Source organism: Sturnira hondurensis, unplaced genomic scaffold (genome assembly GCF_014824575.4).
Source record: "Sturnira hondurensis isolate 20B ecotype Veracruz unplaced genomic scaffold, ASM1482457v3 Scaffold0006437, whole genome shotgun sequence".
In the NCBI taxonomy this organism is placed as follows: domain Eukaryota; kingdom Metazoa; phylum Chordata; class Mammalia; order Chiroptera; family Phyllostomidae; genus Sturnira; species Sturnira hondurensis.
In genome coordinates, this window is record NW_028079068.1 from 196,387 (window position 1) to 217,496 (window position 21,110).

Consider the following 21,110-nt stretch of genomic DNA (forward strand, 5'->3'; position numbering starts at 1 on the left):
TACACTGCTGAGCCTAGAAAGGACCTCTGCCCGGAGTTAGCTGTCACAGCAAAGCAAAGCATACGAGCAACAGAAAAAAAGAAACCAATAGCAACAGCAACCATAAAACTCTGTTCTTCCACTGCCCTAAATATCCTTCACACAAAGAATGATCAGGACAGTGTTTTAGTGGACGTTTTGCCCTATTTTGCTGACAAACCTGCTCAGGAGTCAGTGATTAGTAGAGGTCAACTTGAAATAGGCAGATTATAACAAACATTTTGTGCAGAGTCCATATCAGGAATGTTTTCTCCGGCACTCGTCAGTCCAAAAGGAAGCTACAGTGAAAAGTAGTCGACATTCACTAAGCACTTTCTATGGAGCAGAGGCTCATCCAGGGGCAACGTAAGCACCAATTCATTCCATTCCCATCCCAGCCCTATGGGGCAGGTACATTGCCCCCATTGGAGAGATGAAAAACTGAAGACACAAAGAGGTCTTCAGGTTTGCCCCGAACCGCCTAACTGGGGACTGGCAGTGCCAGCATTCAGACCCAGGTGGCCTCCCCCAGCTTCTTACTCTGAACCATTACACTGTGCTGCTGGGAATGACCTTCAAGCATGAGGCTGCCGTGTTCAGTGCAGACAAGCCATCCCCAAAGCTTACCCCATTGGGGGGGGTGTCCCTGGCGAAGATGGGCCAGGTCTTCCAATTCATGTCATGGCGGTACCGCCGGTGCACATGTTCCCCCAGCCCGTACACGTTGGTGCTCGGCAGCCGGATGGAGAGCTGCAGGAACTGGTCAGCAAACAGGAGGGGCCCGATGCTTGAGTCAAACCTGGACACAGATAGACAACACAGGGATGGGTGGGCAAACGGGTGGAGAGAGAGCGCAGCTGCTTAGAAGAGTGGTCTTTCTGTATCTCAATGACTCAATACCCCCACTTAACTGGCCCCATTTGTCCTCCTGTGCATTTTCCCGTGGACACCAAGAGATCAGGACTTCCGGAGGGAAGATACCACAGGGCACACTTCTTAGGTGTGCCCCATAGACACCCTATCACATGACCTGAATACCATTCTTGCATTATAGTAGATGTTCCGTAAACAGTTGCTGATGGATGAATGTGATTAAGTACGTGGAAGGAAAAGGGCAGCAGGGGAAATGGCACAGCTCAGTGCCTGGTTTATAATACAGGCGTAGTAATAACATAAAAAGGGGTGGAGGGAGGAGGGAGGCAGGCCAAAAAAGAAGCATATGCATTAGGAGGCGGAGAGTCTGGTCTCCAACAAGGTGCTGGCAACCTTCAAACGCGTGGTTAGAATTACCCCTTCCTGGGGCTGGCGGAGCTCTCTCCCCTTCCTACTCTGTCTCCCAGGGGGGTTTTCCAAACTTACAGAACACGATTGTTGCTTCTTCTGGTCACTTTGATGCTAAATGGCTGTTTAGAGACCTCAACTGCATAGGCCCGGGAAGAAGCAGCAGTTCCCTTGAAGGCCTGGACATGCTCATGGGGCACTTCGTACCGGCCATTGTTTTGGTCTGTTAACTGTCCAGAGAGATGAAGGAAAAGAAAACCAAAACGAAAATGTCTGTTTTTCCAAAATAGAAAACTCACTACCAACACCAATGCTTCCCAATATCTGGGCTCATGGTAGTGGGTCTCAAGTCCGAAGGGCACTATGTCTAAGGTGCATGCATACATTATATTATCAAATTCAGATATTGAACACTTGGGCCTAAGTTAGTCTTTAGGTAGAAATACACACTCCAAGTCTGCAGAGATGAAGTTTCTAGAATTTTCCAAGAAGTGAATGTGTTTTCCTTCCCTACTACATTTCGCATGGTGTTAAGAGCAAATAAATGAAAATCAAAGCTCATCAGTAAGCTCTGTAATATATATTAAGAAGTCTTAGTCCCACTGAGGGAAAACTAAGATGCCTTTGACACACAGGTGTGAAGTAAGAATAATGGCCCTGGCTGGTGTGGCTCAGTGGATTGAGCGCAGGCCTGCGAACCACACGATCGTGGTTCAATTCCCAGTCAGGGCACATGCCTGGGTTGCAGGCCAGTTTCCAGCAGGGGACTCACAAGAGGCAACCATACATTGATATTTCTCTCCTTCTCTCCTTCCCTCTGAAGATAAATAAATAAATAAAATCTTTTTTTAAAAAAGAATAATGGCAGAAGCAAAATACAGGGCTATTAGCAAAATTTTCTATTTTCTAGTAATTGCAATCATCAGGTAGGAAGCCAGAACCTCTCAAAAAAGATTTTTCAAAAAATAAATCAACACTAACCTTAAAGTGGAAACGACTAGATGTCTGATATTCTGCTGTGAGAAGGACGTTGTTGACATCATTTCCAAACAGGGATGGAGAAGGCAACCTTTGCAACTGGGCTCTGAATCCTAAAATAGAGAGGGAAAAAGATTGATGTGGCTGGCTGTGTGCACTCACAAAAGATGAAAGGAGGGAAGGGAAGGACACAGACCCCACCATGCACTCACACAATCTCGGGCCAGACTCTGAAGGCAGACACTGTCATGGCCTCATCCAAAAGCCATGCCTCTCTTCTACAAAGTTTTGTGGGAAACCTCCCCCAAAAGGCCTAACTCTCATTCCACCAGCCCATCAGGGACTCTGTTAGTCACATGCCCTTCACACTCTCAGCCCTCAATGTGCATATATACCATATTCCATCCTGATTATTTTCACATTACATTACAGGTGATAAACACACTGATGCCATCTCCCTGGTTAGGTAAGCCAGGTGAGAGTGGAGACCTTAGAAGAGTCTCCACTGTTCTAAGGTGGGGAGCACATCTCTTTCTTTACATTAAGAGTCTCCCCAAAGTATATAGTCACCCTCTGTGATCCCCTGGATGGCCATTAGTATGTTTTGCATTTTAGGGTGGGAGAGAAAAAAGAGAATGTTTAGTCCATGCACACTGACACTGGTTAACTTTCCTAAAAGGTTGTAAAACTTGGAATTGTTTCCCCACCATTAAAACCACATTATATTAGCATTGTGAGTAGTTTCAGATTACTGAGTCCAAATCCCTCTCTTTAAAAGTTAGAAACTTGGAAACCAAAGCAGGCACGATATTTGCGCAAGGTTACAAAGGAACGTAAAGGGACAGCCACAGGGGTTGAGTATGCCTCTGAAGGCCCCAGACCCAGTGACTTTTCCTTGACACCAAAATAAGTTCCAATCCGCCTTCTGTCCCGTGCCTGAGTGTGGCCATGCAGAGGGGCACAGCTGCCTCTGCTGGTCGCTCGGGCTCTCACCTGCAGCAGGCAGAGCTGATCTCTGGGGTGGCAGGAGCTCTTGCCCCTGCCCCTCACCCACCCCCACCACCGACCCTGCCCCGCCCAGATTACCTGCATCCGTGTCTGCGAGGCTGCCCACCAGCTCGTAGCCATGGCTCTTAGAGTAGTAGCACCATGGCACACGTGTGGTTCCCCGAGGCTTCCAGCAGCAGCCACGCTGCTCGCACGTGGCCTGCGGTGAGAGATTTAGTCAAAGTGACCCCGTCTGCGACAAGAGCTCTAACACTTATCATTTGAGCATGTGATACCATTAACTTCATTTTACAAATAAGGGGACTGTCATTTAGAGATATTGTGGTATGCCCCAGTTGAGGCAGAAGTTGTACTCGGAACCAATTCTTCTGGGGAACAGCCTTCCTTCTTATTGTCATTACAGCACAACATAGGGGTCGTATGCCGTCCATATCTCTCATTACAACAACGCTGAGAAGTTTAAGTGTTCTAAACCACAATATAGTTGTATCACCAGCAACCCCAAATTACCATTGGAGCTTCACATATATAGATTCTGGCTTTAACAAGAAAACAGCTTTGCAATCAGATTTACTCAGAAGCTTTAAAATCAATTTGCTCTGACATTTGCTATGACTTTTAATATGTATATTGCCATATATAGGTATATACGTATATGTGATATGTATACACATGACATATATGATATATGACATCTATTTATTTATTTAGTCTCTCAACTCTTCCCAAGGAAAGTAACTGTTCCTTGAAACCCAAATAGTTCCCATTCTTCTTTGAGAAAGGGGCCTCCTCATACCACAGTTAATGACTGAGTCAAGTGAAGGCTAAAATGAAGACCACCCATTCCCACCTCCACTAATTTGGGAAAAGCAACCAGGGTAAATACAAAAAAAGTACGAAGAAACCTCTCCTCTTGCATGTGGCTAGACCGAGTGACCACAGAATGTAGCAAAAATAGCAGGTTAGATCAGACAATAGGAAGATGGTGTCCACCGGCTGGCCGGCTCTCCTCCACTCGCGCGGTTGGAGCCTTGTTCTGGGAGAAGCGACGAGTGTATTGCAAGGAGCTGAGGTCCCCACTCCACCAGTCCGTGACAAGCTGAATCCTGCCATCAGTCACATGAATGAGCCGGAAAGGGATCACCCACAATCACAGTGGACACCATGATTCTGTCTTCTGAAAGACTTCCAGCCAAAAGCACCCAGCTAGACAAAGGCCAGACTTCTGACCATAGAAACTGGGAGGAAATGGTGTTTGTTGTGGGAAGCCATTAAGTTTTTGATAACACACCTTGCAGCAACAGATAATGAATCCATTCTGTTACAGTATTTTAGAGACGAGGCAGCTGAGGCCCGGAGGTAAAGGTTCACACGGGTGAAGTGGCCTACCGAAGGTTCTACGCTACAGAGAAGGCCCAGGCCAAGCCTCGTTCTCTTCTGCCCATTTCCTTTTGTCTACAGTTGGAGTTGAGTATCTGCTGAAAACATTTTTCAGGAGGACATGGCGTAGACCTATAAATGATTAGATTTAATCACATGCTAATTTTTAGGCTAATAGCCAATATTAAGGATGGAAAAACTATGTCCATCTGTGGTTTATGTTGCTGTGAGGTCAGGTGTCACTGTGAACTCGACTTCAGCCAGCAGTTTTTGCTTTTTCCTTAAAAAACACACTCAGACGAAAGCTCAGTATCACAGGAAAAGAGTAGGTGTTGAAAAGGGTGCTAGACAGAAGTTTCCATATGCTCCCCAGAGCTTCACCATCTCTCCATCAAACTGGAAAGGGCAAAGACCAAAGAGGGGCCCAAGCAGGAAGAAAAGGAGCAGTGTGTGCTGGCCAGTGCAGCATGGCTGGAATCCCCAGCCCCTGCAGTGCAGCTGAGCCACTGTGAGGAGACGTGGGAAGGGAAGCAAAGCATGTCACGCATAGGCAAGAGTGGGAACACTACGCCAAACCAGGAGACGTTGGTAGAGAGGAGCTGGAAAACACGACAGCCTGAACCGAGGGGAGGCATGCATTAAGAAGGGGTCCCAACACATAGAAATGCCCCTTTCAGTTGGATGTGAGAATTACACTTTAAGAGAAAAATTAAAATTTAAGGTAAGAACACGTGTATAGGACAGTGGAGGGGTAGAGAGTAGTAGATTAAAACAAAATGGAAAACAGAAAGTGAGACCTTAGGAAAAAACTGTCATGTCAATTATCTTGTTCTAAATACTCCATTTTAAAGATAAAGATAGTCTGATTGCATTCAAATAAATAAATTCAGCTAAACTTGCTTAAAGGGCACATCAAACATCGAAGTTCACCAAAGAACCAAGAGTAAAAGTGGGTGAAACAGATATATGAGAAGAATACTAAGAAAAGGCAGTACAACTATAGCAATATCAGACAAATAGGCTTCAAGTACAAATTCATTCTTAAGGAGACATTGAGTCACTACTCAATGATGAAAGGTTCAATTTACCAGGAAACTTAATATGCAACTAATAATAAAGACTCAAAATATTTACAGAAAAAAATTAAAGAATGAGAGAGCGAGGAAGTTAGTTTATTTGAACCCACAACGTTAAACTTTTAACCCAAAGTGTTAAACTTTGTGACATTTGACCCCATATGGAAGTGCTTTTGTCTTTCTTTCCCCCCCCTGTATTCTTCTTTTTCCTTTATTTCTAAGTCTTTTATTCTCTTTTTTCCTCATTACATGATTTCATTCATCCTTAAATGGCTGCTCCCAGCTGCCGTGTATCAAAAACCAACCTCCTATACATGATTCCCGAGGTCTTCCAAACTCCAAATCCACCCTTTCCGTTCAGCCTCATCTCTTCCTACTGCAAGCAGGCAAGTCTCCATACTAACCCAAGAGAAGGTCAGAGGGTAAGGGTAAGATGTCAGACAAGGGAAGAAGCCAAACACTGCAAGTGTCTCAGTAAGGCCAGCGGGACTAATGGGGGTGACTCCCACCTTAGCAGGCTTGCTGCTCTTCTGTGCCCTAGCAGCTGGTGGGGCACTGCTTTATTCCATCCTGGGGATTTCCTGATCGTTAACTGTCAATCCAATTGCATCTTTCTGTTGCCTTTGAAACAATCTCTGATTAGTTTTGTCCGCTCACTCTGCTCCAATCTGCACTTTGTCGGCATTTTCTCTACCCCAAGCTCTTCATCTGGCTCTGGCTGCCTTCTGGGCCCCGACTCCAGCTTCCCCCAGGCCTTCCCCCATCCTCATCCAGGCACGCCATTTCAACCAATACCGAAGGCTCAGGTTAAAACAATTTCCACTTTCCACAGCCCCCGCCTCTGTGACTTTGTCCAGGTTACAGGCTGAATTGTGTCCATGGGAAAGATAGGTTGAAGTCCTAATCCTCAGCACCTCAGAATGCGATCTTTATTTGGAAATAGGTTCATTGTAAATGTAGTTAATATGAGATCATACTGGTGTAGGGCGGGCTCATAATCCAATATGGCCAGTGTCCTTAAACATGGGAAGTTCGGAGGTGCAGAGATTGAGGGAGAGAACACCGCAGGAATGTGAAGGCAGAGACGGGAGCAAGGCGGCTCCAAGCCAAGGGATGTCAACACCCAGCACAGTCGTCGGAAGCGAGGAGACAGCCAAGGAATAGAGTCTTTCTCAGACCCCTCGGAAGAATCAGCCCTGCCCACGTTTTGATCTGGGACATTTAGCCTCCAGAAGTGTGAGAGGAAAACATAGAAAATTTACAACCGCCTTTTGGTATTAGGACCCCTAGATAAGCCAGAGCCTCAACCCCCAAGCACATTGCACATCGTCCCAGCCCAGGAACAACAGGACATCCTCAGGGACCCACAGGAGAGTGCCATATGGCCAGGTGTCACCTGCAGCAGCACCCTTTCTGTGTCTGATCCAGCTTGGCCACTTCAAGTCATGGACTTCACCCGGAAGGCCGCCTTTTGCTTCTATTCATTCTTGACACGAAAAGGGGCTGCTATGGTAAGTACGGTGTATTTTATGAGCATCATATCTAGCTGGACTCCAGCTGGTGATCAAGAAACACTGCCCTAAAGTAAATAAATAGCCAGATGCCAGCCCTATCTTTAATCTCGTATTTATGGCCTTCTTCTTTCAAAGTGTGACTCTTGAAACTTTGTCCTTATTTTGGATGTGCTATGCATGCGTATGACTTTTTATTGTTGATCCTAGATAACCTCTTGGAACTGTGACAGGAGAAACAGAGAGAAAGGGCAAGAAACAGAGGTGGTAACAGAGTCAGAGAGAACCCGTAACCAAGGAGTATTGCCAGACAAAAGACAAAACCATTATAGTGTGAGTTCCAAGTCCTGCACGAGAGATATTCAATACTTACACTAAAAAAAAAAAATTACTCCTTGTTTATCTGAAATTCAAATTTAATCAGGCAGCCTGTACTTTTAATGGCTGAATCGGTCAACCCAAAAGAATCTTCCAGCTCTTCCTCTCCCAAAGCTGTACTATCAGATGAGCATGGAGATGGGGCGAATTTGCCTGAGCCACCAAGAGCTGCAATGTGAACAACTCTCTGGGAGTTATAAACAGAAATCAGAAACACACAAGAAACGACTCTCTAACAGTACAAACTCTTAAAGGAAAACAAGACCCAGAACACAAACCTTTGTGGGCAACTGGTCCGGGATGCAGTTTATCCGCTCCAGATCGTTTACCTCTGGGCACTGAGCAGGGTCAGGAGTCTCGGCACCTGGGATGACCCCAAAAGCAAACACAGAATGACCATTCCATGGACTATATCCCATCCAAGAGCCCTGTCGTTCTGAATACCTCCAAGTAAATGAACCCTACCACCGACTGGCCTGCACTCTGATGTCCTTGAAATGCATTCACTCTCTAAAGCCTCATTTTGTTTTCGCTGACTGCATTCACCTCCATGCACACCTGCACCATCTCCTTCTACCACCAAGGCCCTCCCCCAGGAGACAGTGCTATACGAACAGGGAGCCTGCTCTGGCTGGTATGGCTCAATGGATTGAGGGCCGGGCTGCGAACCAAAGGGTCGCTGGTTCGATTCCCAGTCAGGGCACATGCCTGGGTTGTGGGGCAGGTCCCCAGTTGGGGGCGTGCGAGAGGCAACCACACATTGCTGTTTCTCTCCCTCTCTTTCTCCCTCCCTTTCTCGGAAACTAAAATAAATAAAATTTAAAAAATACAAATGAGGAACCCGATTCTGCCATTCCATCGGAAGCTCACCAAGGCAGAAACTGAGTCTACGTTTTCCAGTTCAGGGATCAATAGACAACAGCCTGTGAGCCAAAGCAGGTCTCTGCCTGGTTGTCCAACGTGAAGTTTTGCTGGAGCACAGCTGCGTCAGTTTTTACACACTGTCTGTATCTGTTTCTGTGCTACATGGCAGAGTTAAGTAGTTATGCAGAGACCCTGGGGCCCACAAAGCCTAGAGTATTCAGCACCTGGCCCTTTACAGAAAAGTCCACAAACTCTGCGACGGTCCTTCACTTCCATCCCAGCAGCTGCGTTAGCGTAGGTTTGCATGCGGAACATATGCACCGCATGCTGTGGTCTGCAACGGCACTGCTGTCACCATGGCAACCTCGGTTCTGCCGGCTGGGTCAGCAGGCTCCCTCCTGAACGCTGCCACTCAGAGCAAGGAGCACGTCTGAGTAAGGGCAATTTTTCATAGACATCATGTCTCCTTTGACATAAAATGTGAAGGGAGCCCCCAGTCTAGAAATCAGCAGCTAGAATCTGCCCAAGGGCTTTCGTGCACATTTTTAAATTAGTAAAAGTTAAAAAGGCACATTTAATGCATTCTAATACAAGGAAGTGAGATTTCTCAGAGACACTGCGGCAAACGAATAATGACATTAATTTGGAACAACAAGGCTTTTAATTCATTTTCATTTCACTAGGGTTTTCCAATTCAAAAGTGTTGGATTAAAAGAACTCCATTTTTGTACAGCTTCTGCACAAGGGCCCAAGTTCCAGTCAGAGAGTTTTAAGGAGTGAACAAACTTGAGGTTATTTAATCTAACTTCCCATGAGGGTGGAAACTATCAGGACTGGGAACGCGAGGAAGGTTTTCTCTAGCCACAGACCGACCCCTCGCTGACTGGACGTGAGAAATCCCGGCTGACTCAGCACAATCCAGCCTCTCTTTTAAAATCAAACAGTTCGATAAACTTTTTAATTCCTAATTTTTTAATTATAGTTCACACTCAGTATTATTCTGTATTGGTTTCGGGTGTACAGCGAAGCAGTTAGAAAAACATGGACTTTACAATAAACTTTTAATGAAGTAACTCTGGTAATTGTTGTTTTCGTTCTTTATTTTTAGAGAGAGAGGGAGGGAAGGAGAGAGGGAGAGAGACATCAATGTGTGGCTGCCTCTCACATAACCCCTATGGGGGACTTGGCCTGCAACCCAGGCATGTGCCCTGGCTGGGAATTGAACTTGTAATCGTTTGGTTCACAGACCCACACTCAACCCACTAAGCTACACCAGCCAGGAATAATTGTTGTGTTTTTTTTTTGAGAAACCAAGCTTTGGCCTAAAATACTTTAATGGATTATATGCTTATTTGACCACCTTCCACATGAGGGTACTGTTCATCACTATCGTTAACAAAAGTCAATAATAAATGTGGCAAATATGTCTCATGTCTATCGTGGAATCCTGCACTGTGCGAAGTAGGAAGTGAAAGTGTCAGAACCAACAGTGATGCCCTACTGAGCTGCCACAGTTCAGTGCGATGCTCCCTAACACCTACAAACCGCACACACACACACACACACACACACACACACACACATGCACAGGCGCGCTCACAGCAAAGAACACGGAGCGCCCCTCCCCCACCACCTGTGAGGATTGTGCTCTGATAGGAGGAGCCTGTGGAGGGCATTCCCCAGAGGCCCAGGTACCTTTGGTCCCCAAGCATTCTGTGGCAGAAAGCACGAAGACAGGGATGATGACGATGAACAGGACGAGCAGGAGGACGCTGAGCAGGAGCTCCAGCGTGGTGAAGCTCTTCCACTTCCTTCCTGCCATCTGTGGAAGCAGAAAATGGTGCTGGATTTGAAAACCGTTTTAAATTTCCTGTACTCATTTAACATACGGCTAGTAAGGTTTGTAATGGAAAAGCTCAAATGTATACCTAAGTAGCTGAATAACAAATCCCATGTACCCGTCATCTAGAATAAAGAATGACTAACTCACAGCCAATCCTGTCTTTAGTCCCACTTACTTCTCTCTCTAACCTCGCATTATTTTAACCAGATCTCACATTCTGTATGTTTTAATTTGAAAATGTTGCAGTATATTTATGAAATAAGAAATGTCACAGAAGACGAGTAAAATATCATCACATCTAAGTTATTTTAAAAACAATTCCTTCATCATCAAATATCTAGTCAATGTCGAAATTTTCACCATTGTCTGATAAATTTTTTTTACAGTTTGTTCTACTCTCATAAGTATGCAAGTGAGAGTCATACATTATGATTAATTTTTAATCAGTAGGGTTTGGTCTGTAGATTTCCACACTACTTGGGTTTTATCAATTGTATCCCAATGCGTGCTAATATGTTTCTCTATAAATCAATGATTAGATCTAGAGTTTTGACCAAAACCAAGAATGGCACATAGGTGGTATAGCACCTTCCAGCAGGAGGCGTATTATCTAGCAGATTCTTCCTTCTTTACGGTAACAGCCATTGGTGAGCACTGCGGAGATCCATTCTTTGATTAGGAGTTACAAAATAGTGGTGCAGTAATTCTATCATTTTTTACTTACTGGAAGAACTATTCCTATAGAAAGACAGTTCCCCTCACCTATATTTGGATCATAAAGGTACAGTTCATATAGGGTAGGTGGGATAAATGTTTGACTCTTTATTGACCGCTTTTCAAAATTAGGAGCTGTCTCCTGAGCATCCCCTGAAGGAGACCCGTGAGATGATTTGTCTGAGATTTTTATGAACTCACAGGCTTAAACGCATTGTATCCATATCAGTTCTCTGATGTTACTATTATGAATGCTCACGTCTCATCTCTATCCAGTAGGAGTGTCTTTAAGGCAGATCCTGTTAGCCTTTGGTAGTTTCCTTGCCTTCTGCTATAACCCAGTAACCTTGGCTCACGTAGTACATTTCCTACCCCGAGTTCCAAACCACAAAACTCTAAGGAGCTGCTGCTTTTTTTAGTGGGACGAGGGTTTAGAAACCATAATTTGGAGGAAATCTAGACAGACTTCTAGAACAGAAGGTACCTACGGGTCATCTTGACCTGTGGCTTACCTCTGGAGTCCTTAAGGATTTTCAACTTCAAAAACATACAAAACAATGCACATTTACCTACGTTAGACTTGTTACGAATTTTAGCTCGGGGTTTGGATACTTTGCCAAGAAGTTTCCATCAGATGTTGAGCCCCCACTCCCTGCACCAGCCCACTTACTCCGTACCTCTGGGGTTAGGCCTGCATATCTGATTGTTTTTTAATCTCTTTACATAACTCTGATATGAAACCCTGTTTCAGAAACAGTGAACCTGTTATAGGTTGACAAGTTGTACTAAACATGTTTATTAGGCAAAAATATTAAAACATCGTATCCACCACGTTGAAAAATAGAAGTAGAACTAATGGATTCATCAATCCCTTTGTTTCATAGATAAGTAAGGTGAGATATGCAGGGTGTAGCGCCTTCCTTGCTCAGAGTCTCACAGTCTGTGGCCAGAGCCCAGATTGTCCAGGTGAATACGGTTTTCTTTGGCTACAATGTCTGTCTGTTTGGCATAGGTACCCATCCAATAGGTGGGTACCTTATGAATGGAATGCCTACCACAACCTCAGGCTTCAACACCTTTCAGCAACCTATTCCTGTCACCTTCTTCCAACCTGCTCTTCTTGTCCTCACAGGTTGTGTCTGTCCTTACCTCCTCCATCAGATTGGATTCAAGGTATTGCCTACCCGACTATGAAGGACTTGATACAAGTCAACCAACTACTATGAGCCGCCTTGGAGTTGAAGATCCTCCTTCTGGATACATCGGACATGCAGGACCTCCAACCGCAGGTCCCTCACGGAACCTGACGCAGCACGCATGATTCCCCAATTCGGCGCTTCTGCCAAACTGACCCCGGGACTCCCACAATGCCTCAGGAACCCCAGGTGCTCCTGAAGCCCAGCACACTGAAATCAAATGCATAAAGCTCATCTGCTTAAGATGCTCACTTTAGACCAAATCTAAGTCAAAAAATGTGTCTTAAATAAAGATCCACGGAGCTCAAAACCTAAAAACAGTACCTTTGTATTCAAAGATTCACCCTACACTGGACTTTGAAGTATCTTCTTACTAGTGAGGAAGAATTCGGCAAAGTCACGCACACTCATTCAACTTCTCTGTGTGTGAGAAGTTATCGAGAAGCCTGCTCCCGGAGATCAGATGGACGGCTCGGACAGATGGACACTGATATCACCTGTCCAGATATGGAGCCTAGAAACATAGCAAATGTTCAAATCATGACACAAAGGACCCCATTCCTGAGTATTTCTGAGTGTTGTGACCAACACAGACTCAGGACTCGAAGGGAGGAAGAACTGGCAGCTGTTACAGCAAGGCCCACTGGAGGGTCAGCGTCGCCCGGGCCTCTGTGCAAACTCCCACAGTCTCTGACCAGGATGGCGCTGGCCACATTTAAGGCTTTGTTCCTGAAACAGAGTTAGCAACCACACACACCTCAGATGAGACACGTGCCTCACATGCAGTCCGCTCCAGAAATCCCCCTCAGCGCCTTCATCATGGGGCTTCGTCTTCTGTTAGGGACGACTCTGACTCTCAGCTGAGTTGAGGCACCGGCCTGCCTCAGTAGCAAGGGACATAAAGCCTCAACACTCACGTCTGTCCCTCCCATGGTTTTCCCAGATGTCATTGCCATTACCCCTTCCTTCCGCTGACCCTACTACTCCTGTCATTCTTTAAAGAGTTTGTTCTTCGCAGGTCAGCACTCCGTATCAACTAACAGTAACTAAAACACATTCCCTGGTCACTCATGCCAATCCCAACAGCATCTTGGAAAGAGAAACCTCGCCATCTGGTACCACTGGCTTAGCTAAGACCCAAGAAGCCCGGGACGACCCCCATTAACTAGGAGAACAATACTATGCCCTGACTACATTCTATCTTCACAACAACACTGAGATGTAAGAACGGTCAGGCTCATCTTTCCATCGTGCAGATACAAGGATGGGGGCGCTTTAACGACACTGCCCAAAGCTGACCACCAGCCAGCGGGACAATTAGTAGTCCTGACTTCCACCTCAGGGATTCTCCTGATGACCTCAGGTTAGGTAAGGGCCCATCTGTCTTTCACGTTTTGTGTGGGAATACATATCTCTGGACACAAACATAACGCTTCTCCAGGAGCACGAGAAACTATGTGGAGCCAGAGTATAATGCGGAAATGTGCCACTCAGCAGAGAATGCAGCCGACAGCAAGTCACAATCAACACAGAAATCGGAATGGAGGGAGAGACTTCCCTTAGTGACATGCCAGAGCCTATACAGAAGAAGGGAACAAATCCATTGCAAAGGTGGGTGGGGTGACGGAATAATTTCTAAAATGAGTTTCATTGATGTAGCCAACCTCTTGGGTCCCCTTCAGTTGTCCGTAGAATCAGATGTAGGTCAAAGTATAAAGGAAAAAAGGGGGAGAGAACAGAGAAGTAGAAGAGCCATCTACGTGAATGGGGCCATTGGTCTTGAGGCCTGATGAGCCTGCACTGGCTTCGTCGCTTGTGATACCGAAGTGTCACCTACAGTCTCTTAATAAAAAAGACACTAAGACTTTTGCGGGGGACAGCCTCTGTGTCTCAGATATTTCCCAGACATTACTAGTCACCTTTAGACAAAGGGGAAGGATTGACAGGAACTAGTATAAAGGACACAAGGACAACAACTAAGGGGGGTGGAAATGGGAGGGAGGTGGGGAGCACTGGGGGGGTGGGCTGGGATGGGAATAAAAGACGGAAAACTGTACTTGAACAATAATTAAAATTTTTTAAAAGAAAAAAAACGCAATTCAGCCATTCTTTTAAAAAATTTTTAAAAGAAAAAAAAAACCGCAATTCAGTCATTCTTCACCTTTATTTTGCAAGAGGAAACAGAAGTACAAAACTTGTCCCCAATGCCTGAGAGATAGCAGAGCTGAAATCCACTCCCCAACTCTGCTTCGAAGGCAACTTCCTTTCCCAGCTGCATCAAAGCCCACCCCTCCCCCGCCCCACCAACTTCACCAATCAGGATCCTGTTCCTTCCATTCAAACTGTATCACCTCCAGGACTTAACCTAATCTGCCTTCCCCCTTCTCTTTCTCCTGAGCACTCTATCTGCATCTACATGTATAAAGTATAAGGTTGAGGAGCATCCGTCTTTCCTACTGATTTTTAAGCCACTAAAGAGCAGCGAGCAAATGAGAGCACCCCACCTCCTAGAGTGGCCCCTCTTGGCCTGAGAGCCTGCACTCCTGATTCCTTGGCTCTGCGGGCAGCTGGGCAATGGAGCCAAGACAGAAAGTCTGGTGCCTTATTCTGTTGCCAGTTGCCTCCTCTGGAAATCCAGATCCCTCTCAGCCAGCCTGGTGTGTTCATGATGTGAGGAGTGTTGGGGAGAACCCCACATTGCCTCACCGAATGCCTGCTCTCCTGTACGCTGGATGAGCGTTTGCTGGTTTGGGAGCAAGACTGAGTGGAAACACCCCCACAAAACCTGGTGTGCCCTAGAGGCACTGCTGGGCCGCATTCCTCTTTCTCAAAAGGTAAGGGGAGGAGGAGGTGGGAGCTAGGCCAGAAGCCTCACCAGTACCCGCGGGAGTACAAGCGAGAAGAAGAAAGAACATTTGGATCTAGAAAATAGTGTACGTTACAGGGCTGTTGTTCATTTTACAGAGGGATCCAAGTCTATCTATATAAGGATCCACGGTATTTCAATGCACCCTCTCTGCTCCCAGCTCACGAACAAGTTTTCTAAGGCTTTTTTTTCTTGTTCTCGCGAACAAGTTTTCCTAAGGCTTTTCCTCCAATGGCATGGCTGCTTCCTCAGGGTGACAACAGCCCTCCTCTCTCTCAAACTGTGAGTTCCCAAACTATGTGCCTGCTTATTCCTCTTTATTTTCCTCCTAAGTACTTAGTAGTCGTATCTGCATGATCCATACTTATTGGCTGATAATTAAACACTTGCAAAATACCCGCACACTTCCTACAGGGTGCACCATGCAACTATTTCAGGGGACGAGACGATGGTACCTGCCTTCCGTGAGCATGGCATCCAGTACTATGATTGCCTCCTGCACAATGAAAGCAATGTTTGGTAGAAAGAGCACTCTGCCTGGAGAATCGGAAGATCTGAACGTCATTTCACAGTCTGAAAGTAACCGGCCGGATAACCTCGAGAGACTTACTGAAGGTTTCTGGTGCTCAGTTTCCTTGCTTTCAAATTAAAGAGGCTGTCCTGGCTGGTGTGGCTCATGGATTGAGTGCCTGCCTGTGAACCGAAGGGTTGCCGGTTCGATTCCCAGTCACAGCACATGCCTGGGGTGTGGACCCGGTCCCGAGTAGGAGGCACATGACAGGCAATCACACATTGATGTTTCCCTCCCCACTCTTTCTCTCTCTCTCTCTTCCCTTCTGACTAAAAATAAATCAATAAAATTACAAATTAAAGAGGTTGAACTAGGAGATGTATAGAATTCATAACCTTGAGGGGAGGGCGGCTGGGATGGGAGTCAAAGACAGAAAACTGTACTTGAACAATAATTAAATTTGAAAAATAAAGAATTCATAGCAGCATTTCACACATAATTTTTGGAATGAATCACACAAGCTGCTTCTTTCCTCCTCCATTCCACAAAAGATTCCCGCGCTAAACATTTTGTTACCATTTTCCTTCATCATATCCCCACGTTCTCCTTCTCAGAATAATGAACATGCTTAACACAGCATGAGAAGCCTTGAGCTTGACCCCCAGCCCTCCCACGGCTTGCTGCAATTGCCTAAATAATTTCCTTAATGCTCTAGAGTTACAGTTTTCTCATCCATGAACATGGAATGAATAACACCTACTGGTATATTACCTGTCATCACCTTAATGTAAGAATCAAATGAAACTACTTTAAATAATAAGCACCACATACCATTATGTTAGTATTTGCCACCAAGAAGACAGGGGGCACAGGGTAAGAAATGGGTTAAAGCCCTCTTTCCATGGGTGTGGTGCTGGCCCTCACCCAGCGCCCTGTGAAGGGCATGTGTGTATTCCTGGCTGCTGTCAGCAGGAGCCTGTTCTGATAGAGGCTCCTTATCAGCTAAGTGCTTTACAGCCTCACGTGCCAGGTGACTCACCTTATCATCTGGGCTGCAGGTGCAAAAAGCTTAGAAGAAACTGGAGGAGCCTGGAGCAGTCCTGCCCATTCAGGGTCCACTTTCCCCCACAATGCATCCACTGACCCTCTCCCAGGCGGCTTACAAATCACATGACCCTCACTCAGAAAGCCCATCTTCTTCCTTCGTCCCTCGGGCCTCAATTCAAAACTCCCCAGCCTGGGAATCACAGTTCAACCTCAGCATTTGATATTTCCTTGTGGCCTCCTTTGCCACCCACTCAATGCCCACTCAGTGTGTCCTCACCCAATCTTCACTTTCTTCTCCACCTTCCTCGGTCCTTTGCCCAAAAGTTAAATGGCAAGAGGGTTTGTTTCCCATGCACTGGATGAGAAATTGCTGTTCGTCAATGTAATGCTCTCTTGCTGGAAAGGAAATGCGGCCGTGCCTTCCTCAACAACAAGGATTGCCTCTCTTTTTCTAAAATAAATTCCCCAACTCTAGTCTTTCTTTACCAGCCCTGCCCTCGATACCTCACATCCCCAAAAGACATCCCGTAATGTCAATCTCCCATGCAAAATCCCATAAAGACTAATAACCTTCTATGCCTGGTGTGATTAAATGAAGCAATAAGGTGAAGAGCAGTCTGATGCTACCCAAGATCACTTCCTTGTTTCTTTTCCTAGTGACACTCAAGCAGGTGTATAGAAAGGCCCAGCCACCAGGAACTGAGGCCTTAGCCAGCAGCCCTGTGAGGGAGGCATCTCAGTAGCAGACCTGCCAGGTCCAGTCAAGCCTTCCCATTACTGTTGCCAGGCAATACCTTGGCTGCAACCTCCTGAGAGACCTTGACCTAGAACTACCTACCTAAACTGCTCAGGCACTCATAAGCCATAGAAACAGGGAGATAATAAGTGATTATTGTTTCAAGCTGTTAAATTTGGGGGTAATTTGTTTCTCAGCAGTGAATAATTGAGATGCAGGGGTAAATATGAGTTTTGAATAATATATCAATTGCATTTAAAAAGTATATGTTTGCCTCTTATCAACAGTCCTCATGCATCATATAATCAAAAATGGTTACCTGCTCCATGGTACAATAATAATTATTTTCTAGCTATAGAGGAGAAATATTTTCTTAGCAGTAAGAGGGGAAAAAAGCCCTTCTCAGCATCTTCTGATTGACCTTCCTTCCCGATTTATAGGAATGCAATTTAGGAAAGATCAAAATCAAGAAAAATGGTGAAATGCAAATAAACCAGGGAGTAATTTAAATAGCTAGCCTTAATTGTTTTTAGAAGAAAAAATGTTTTAAAAAATGACTACTTGGAAGTCTGTCATTAATCTTTGAATATTCTATTTCAGATGACAAAGGCAAATTGTGTGATTTTAATGACAAAGATAATATTAGCTAATGATGATTGAGTGAATGTGCTGGGAGACTTCAGAATTTGTCACCGGCAATCCTAACAACCCCAAGCTAGTAACTGCCACCAGCCCCACATTCAAACAAGGAGATTAAGCTTCAGCAAGGTCAAACCCCTGTAGGATGTCACACAGCTGATAAGGAACACGGCCACAACTGGAACACCTGCCCTGTGACCCCGAAGCCAGAGCTCTGCACCATCATCCTATGCTCAATGCTGTAAGGCCCCACCCTGTATACCAGCCAAGGTGTTTGGTGCAATGTGATTTTATCAGATAATGCCTGGGTCTTTAACCAAGGACTTAGAGGGTGTGTGACAGGATGCTGCGCACTTACATGAGTGACTTCCTGTCATCCTCTCAACCACCCTACAATCCAGGATTGCTGTTATCTCTGCTGTGTAAGTAAATTAGCTGAGCCAATAGAGGCCAGATTGGCCAGGTCCACACCTCAGAGCCGGGCTTCAGACCAGGCAATCTGAACCCACAATGCAATGCAAATGCAGAAATTCGATATACTCAAAACTGATTACAGTTGCAATTAAGAGGAGGTAGGGCAGGAAGGTGCCTTTGTCCTTCCGAAGACCACCGAGGTGTTAGCAGGCTTATGGAAAGAAAAGGAAACCAAAGTTCTGCCACATTTCGCCTGGGGGACCCAGAGCGCCTCTGTAAGCCTCTGCAGAGGTCAGAGCACTTGACCTCACAGCCGCAGGCCACCGTGTTAAACTCTGCAAGACCAAGAGCAAGTTGCTGACTCACCACAACTCTCATCGAGTTATCAATGCTTCATCTTTGGAGGAATAAGGGACCTCGTGAAGTTTATTTACTCACTTATCGATTATTTATTAAGTTCCTACAAAGTGCCAAGCATTCTTCCAGGAGCCAGTTATAAAAAAATAGATAAAAATCCTTGCATTCTTGTGGGTACACAAAAGACAATAAGCCAAATAAACATACAATAAATTAGACTGTGATAAATGCTACGGAGAAAAACAAAGTGGGCGGGGGGAGAGATGAGGAATGCGTGGACAAAGGCTGCAATTTTTATTAGGTTGTCAGGGAAAATATCACTGAAAAGCTGCAAATGATGGTCATATAAACCTTGCACAGACTCCATCAGTGATTTTTTTCCTCTTGGATTAAAAGAGGAAGCCACCAAGGGTGGTTCTGTTATAATTATTTAGGCAAAGTAGACCAGGTGGGGGGCCCAACTTCTGGAAATAGCCACCTAACTTCATTGAGAGGAACTGGGGAATTGACTCTCTTCTTTTCCGAATTGTGGCGGTGTCTGGTTCCCGTGTGGCGAGCTAAGCCCTCCCTCTAAAAATCCTTTGATAACACAAGGCAAGAGATCTAGTGGAACAGAGAGGGTTAGTTTTACAGAGAATGAGAATGACTTGCAAAGAGGGCCCCAGTGAGCCATGGCCAGTCCTCAAAAGTCCCAAGCAAAAGCAACTGGGTTGGTCCATTGTCTCCAGCCGCTTAGAGAATCGGAAGGGAGAAGTCTGGGCCCATCCAAAATGCAGAGACCGGAAAGCCAGCTCCATGGACCCTCCACAGCTGCATGATCTTGGAGAAATTGCTTGAGCCCTCTGGGCCTCAGCATCTCCATCTGCACCACAAAGTACATCACCTCTAGCAGACAGCTGCAACCCACTGTGACCCGGGCACCAGGGCTTATCCTCCTCATCCCATTCAGTGGTTCCCTGTGGAACCAATTTTAAATGAAATTTTTATTCTTCCAAGTCCATTAGTATCCCATGCTTGTGGAGCAGTTTGTAGAGTTCCTTCATCAGGCCATTGAAGCTCATTTGTGACAGAATGCCAATGAAAAATCTCAGGCATACTGTGTAAGTGTGAGCGAAATAATGACAAGCTGCCTTAACTGCGGAGAATGGGATGGAAGGTCCTTCCATTTCATTAGATCCCTGACCCCCCAGCACAGCAACCCAAGACCTCCCTCCCTCCTTCCCCAGCACCGAACACTCCCTGACACAGGACACCAGGAGGTCTCTTTAGCTCAGATCCTATGTCAGGAACCACTGGCAGCCTATTCCAGTGAGACCCATGACTTGACCTTGGCCTCCCTTCCTTTCCCCAAGGGTAACTCTTCCTTCCCACCTCAGTGGCCAGTTAGAAGTGCCCACATGTGTGTCTAGCTAGACTCTGACGACTAATTGTAGGTATTTATCAGAGAGGGACCAGCAATAACCCATGGCCTTCCACTCCTTCCCTCAGTGCAGCCGTTCCATGTTCACACCTGCCTGCCAGTCCGCACGCTGCCTCTTCCCCTTCATACCTTCCGTCCACCCGAAACCTCTCACAGCCCCCACTGCACACGGCGCATCCCAAACACTTCACATGCACACCCGTAGGCTTCCCTGTAGCAATCCTTCGATTGACCGATAAAGGCACAAAACTCACAGAGGCTGTCACAGTTTTCTCAATTTCTGAGGGTGATGAATTCTAATTACCACTAATTACCACTCCTCAATCACAGTTCTACATCCTTTGGGAAGGAAAGTCCCCAGATTCTCTAACCTAACTCCCAGACCTCATCTGCCCAATCAGAAAGAATCTCTACCGGCTACCTCTCCCTGAGTACTAAATAGGTTATCACTCCACACACAAACACAGGTTTAGCTACAACAGGGCTTGCAGATCCAGCCTTGTGCCAGAAGAATACACCCTCTACAAGAAAAGAGATAAGTGAGTTGAATCTAGTGTTACGTGTCTGTGCAGTTTGTGCCTTGTTGTGGGTGCTTATTTTTGTCTGTGTTTAACAAATTAGCAAGGAGATCAACACAAGGCCACGCACACTTGCACACACACGTCTGCAGCCACAGTGAGCAGAGCCTGCAAACCTACCTCGCCGCTGCCCACCGCCGCTCCCGCCCTGTCTGAAGGACCACCTGGCAATAAAGGCAGAGGCAGAGGGTCCAGAGAAAGCCACCTCAGTCCGGTAACTGGTCACTGCGTTCAGTGGATTTCAAATGCAAATGACCACCCAGCATTTATCCCTGGGCTCAGATTTACTAGTTAA

General features: G+C 45.9%; 1 protein-coding gene across 1 annotated transcript in view; it reads right to left on the reverse strand.

Annotated features, from left to right (window-relative positions):
- The window catches only part of MGAM (maltase-glucoamylase), a 76,055-nt gene extending 55,001 nt beyond the window's left edge, over window positions 1-21,054 (reverse strand). Inside the window, exons 1-7 of the mRNA XM_037049048.1 lie at window positions 20,936-21,054; window positions 10,190-10,316; window positions 7,909-7,994; window positions 3,364-3,484; window positions 2,281-2,390; window positions 1,378-1,529; window positions 646-817 (exon numbers count right to left, since the gene is read on the reverse strand). Of these exons, the coding sequence (XP_036904943.1) occupies window positions 646-817; window positions 1,378-1,529; window positions 2,281-2,390; window positions 3,364-3,484; window positions 7,909-7,994; window positions 10,190-10,316 (768 nt within the window). The 5' untranslated portion in view covers window positions 20,936-21,054. The remainder of the gene's footprint in view (window positions 1-645; window positions 818-1,377; window positions 1,530-2,280; window positions 2,391-3,363; window positions 3,485-7,908; window positions 7,995-10,189; window positions 10,317-20,935) is intronic.
- Between the last annotated feature and the right edge of the window lie 56 nt (window positions 21,055-21,110).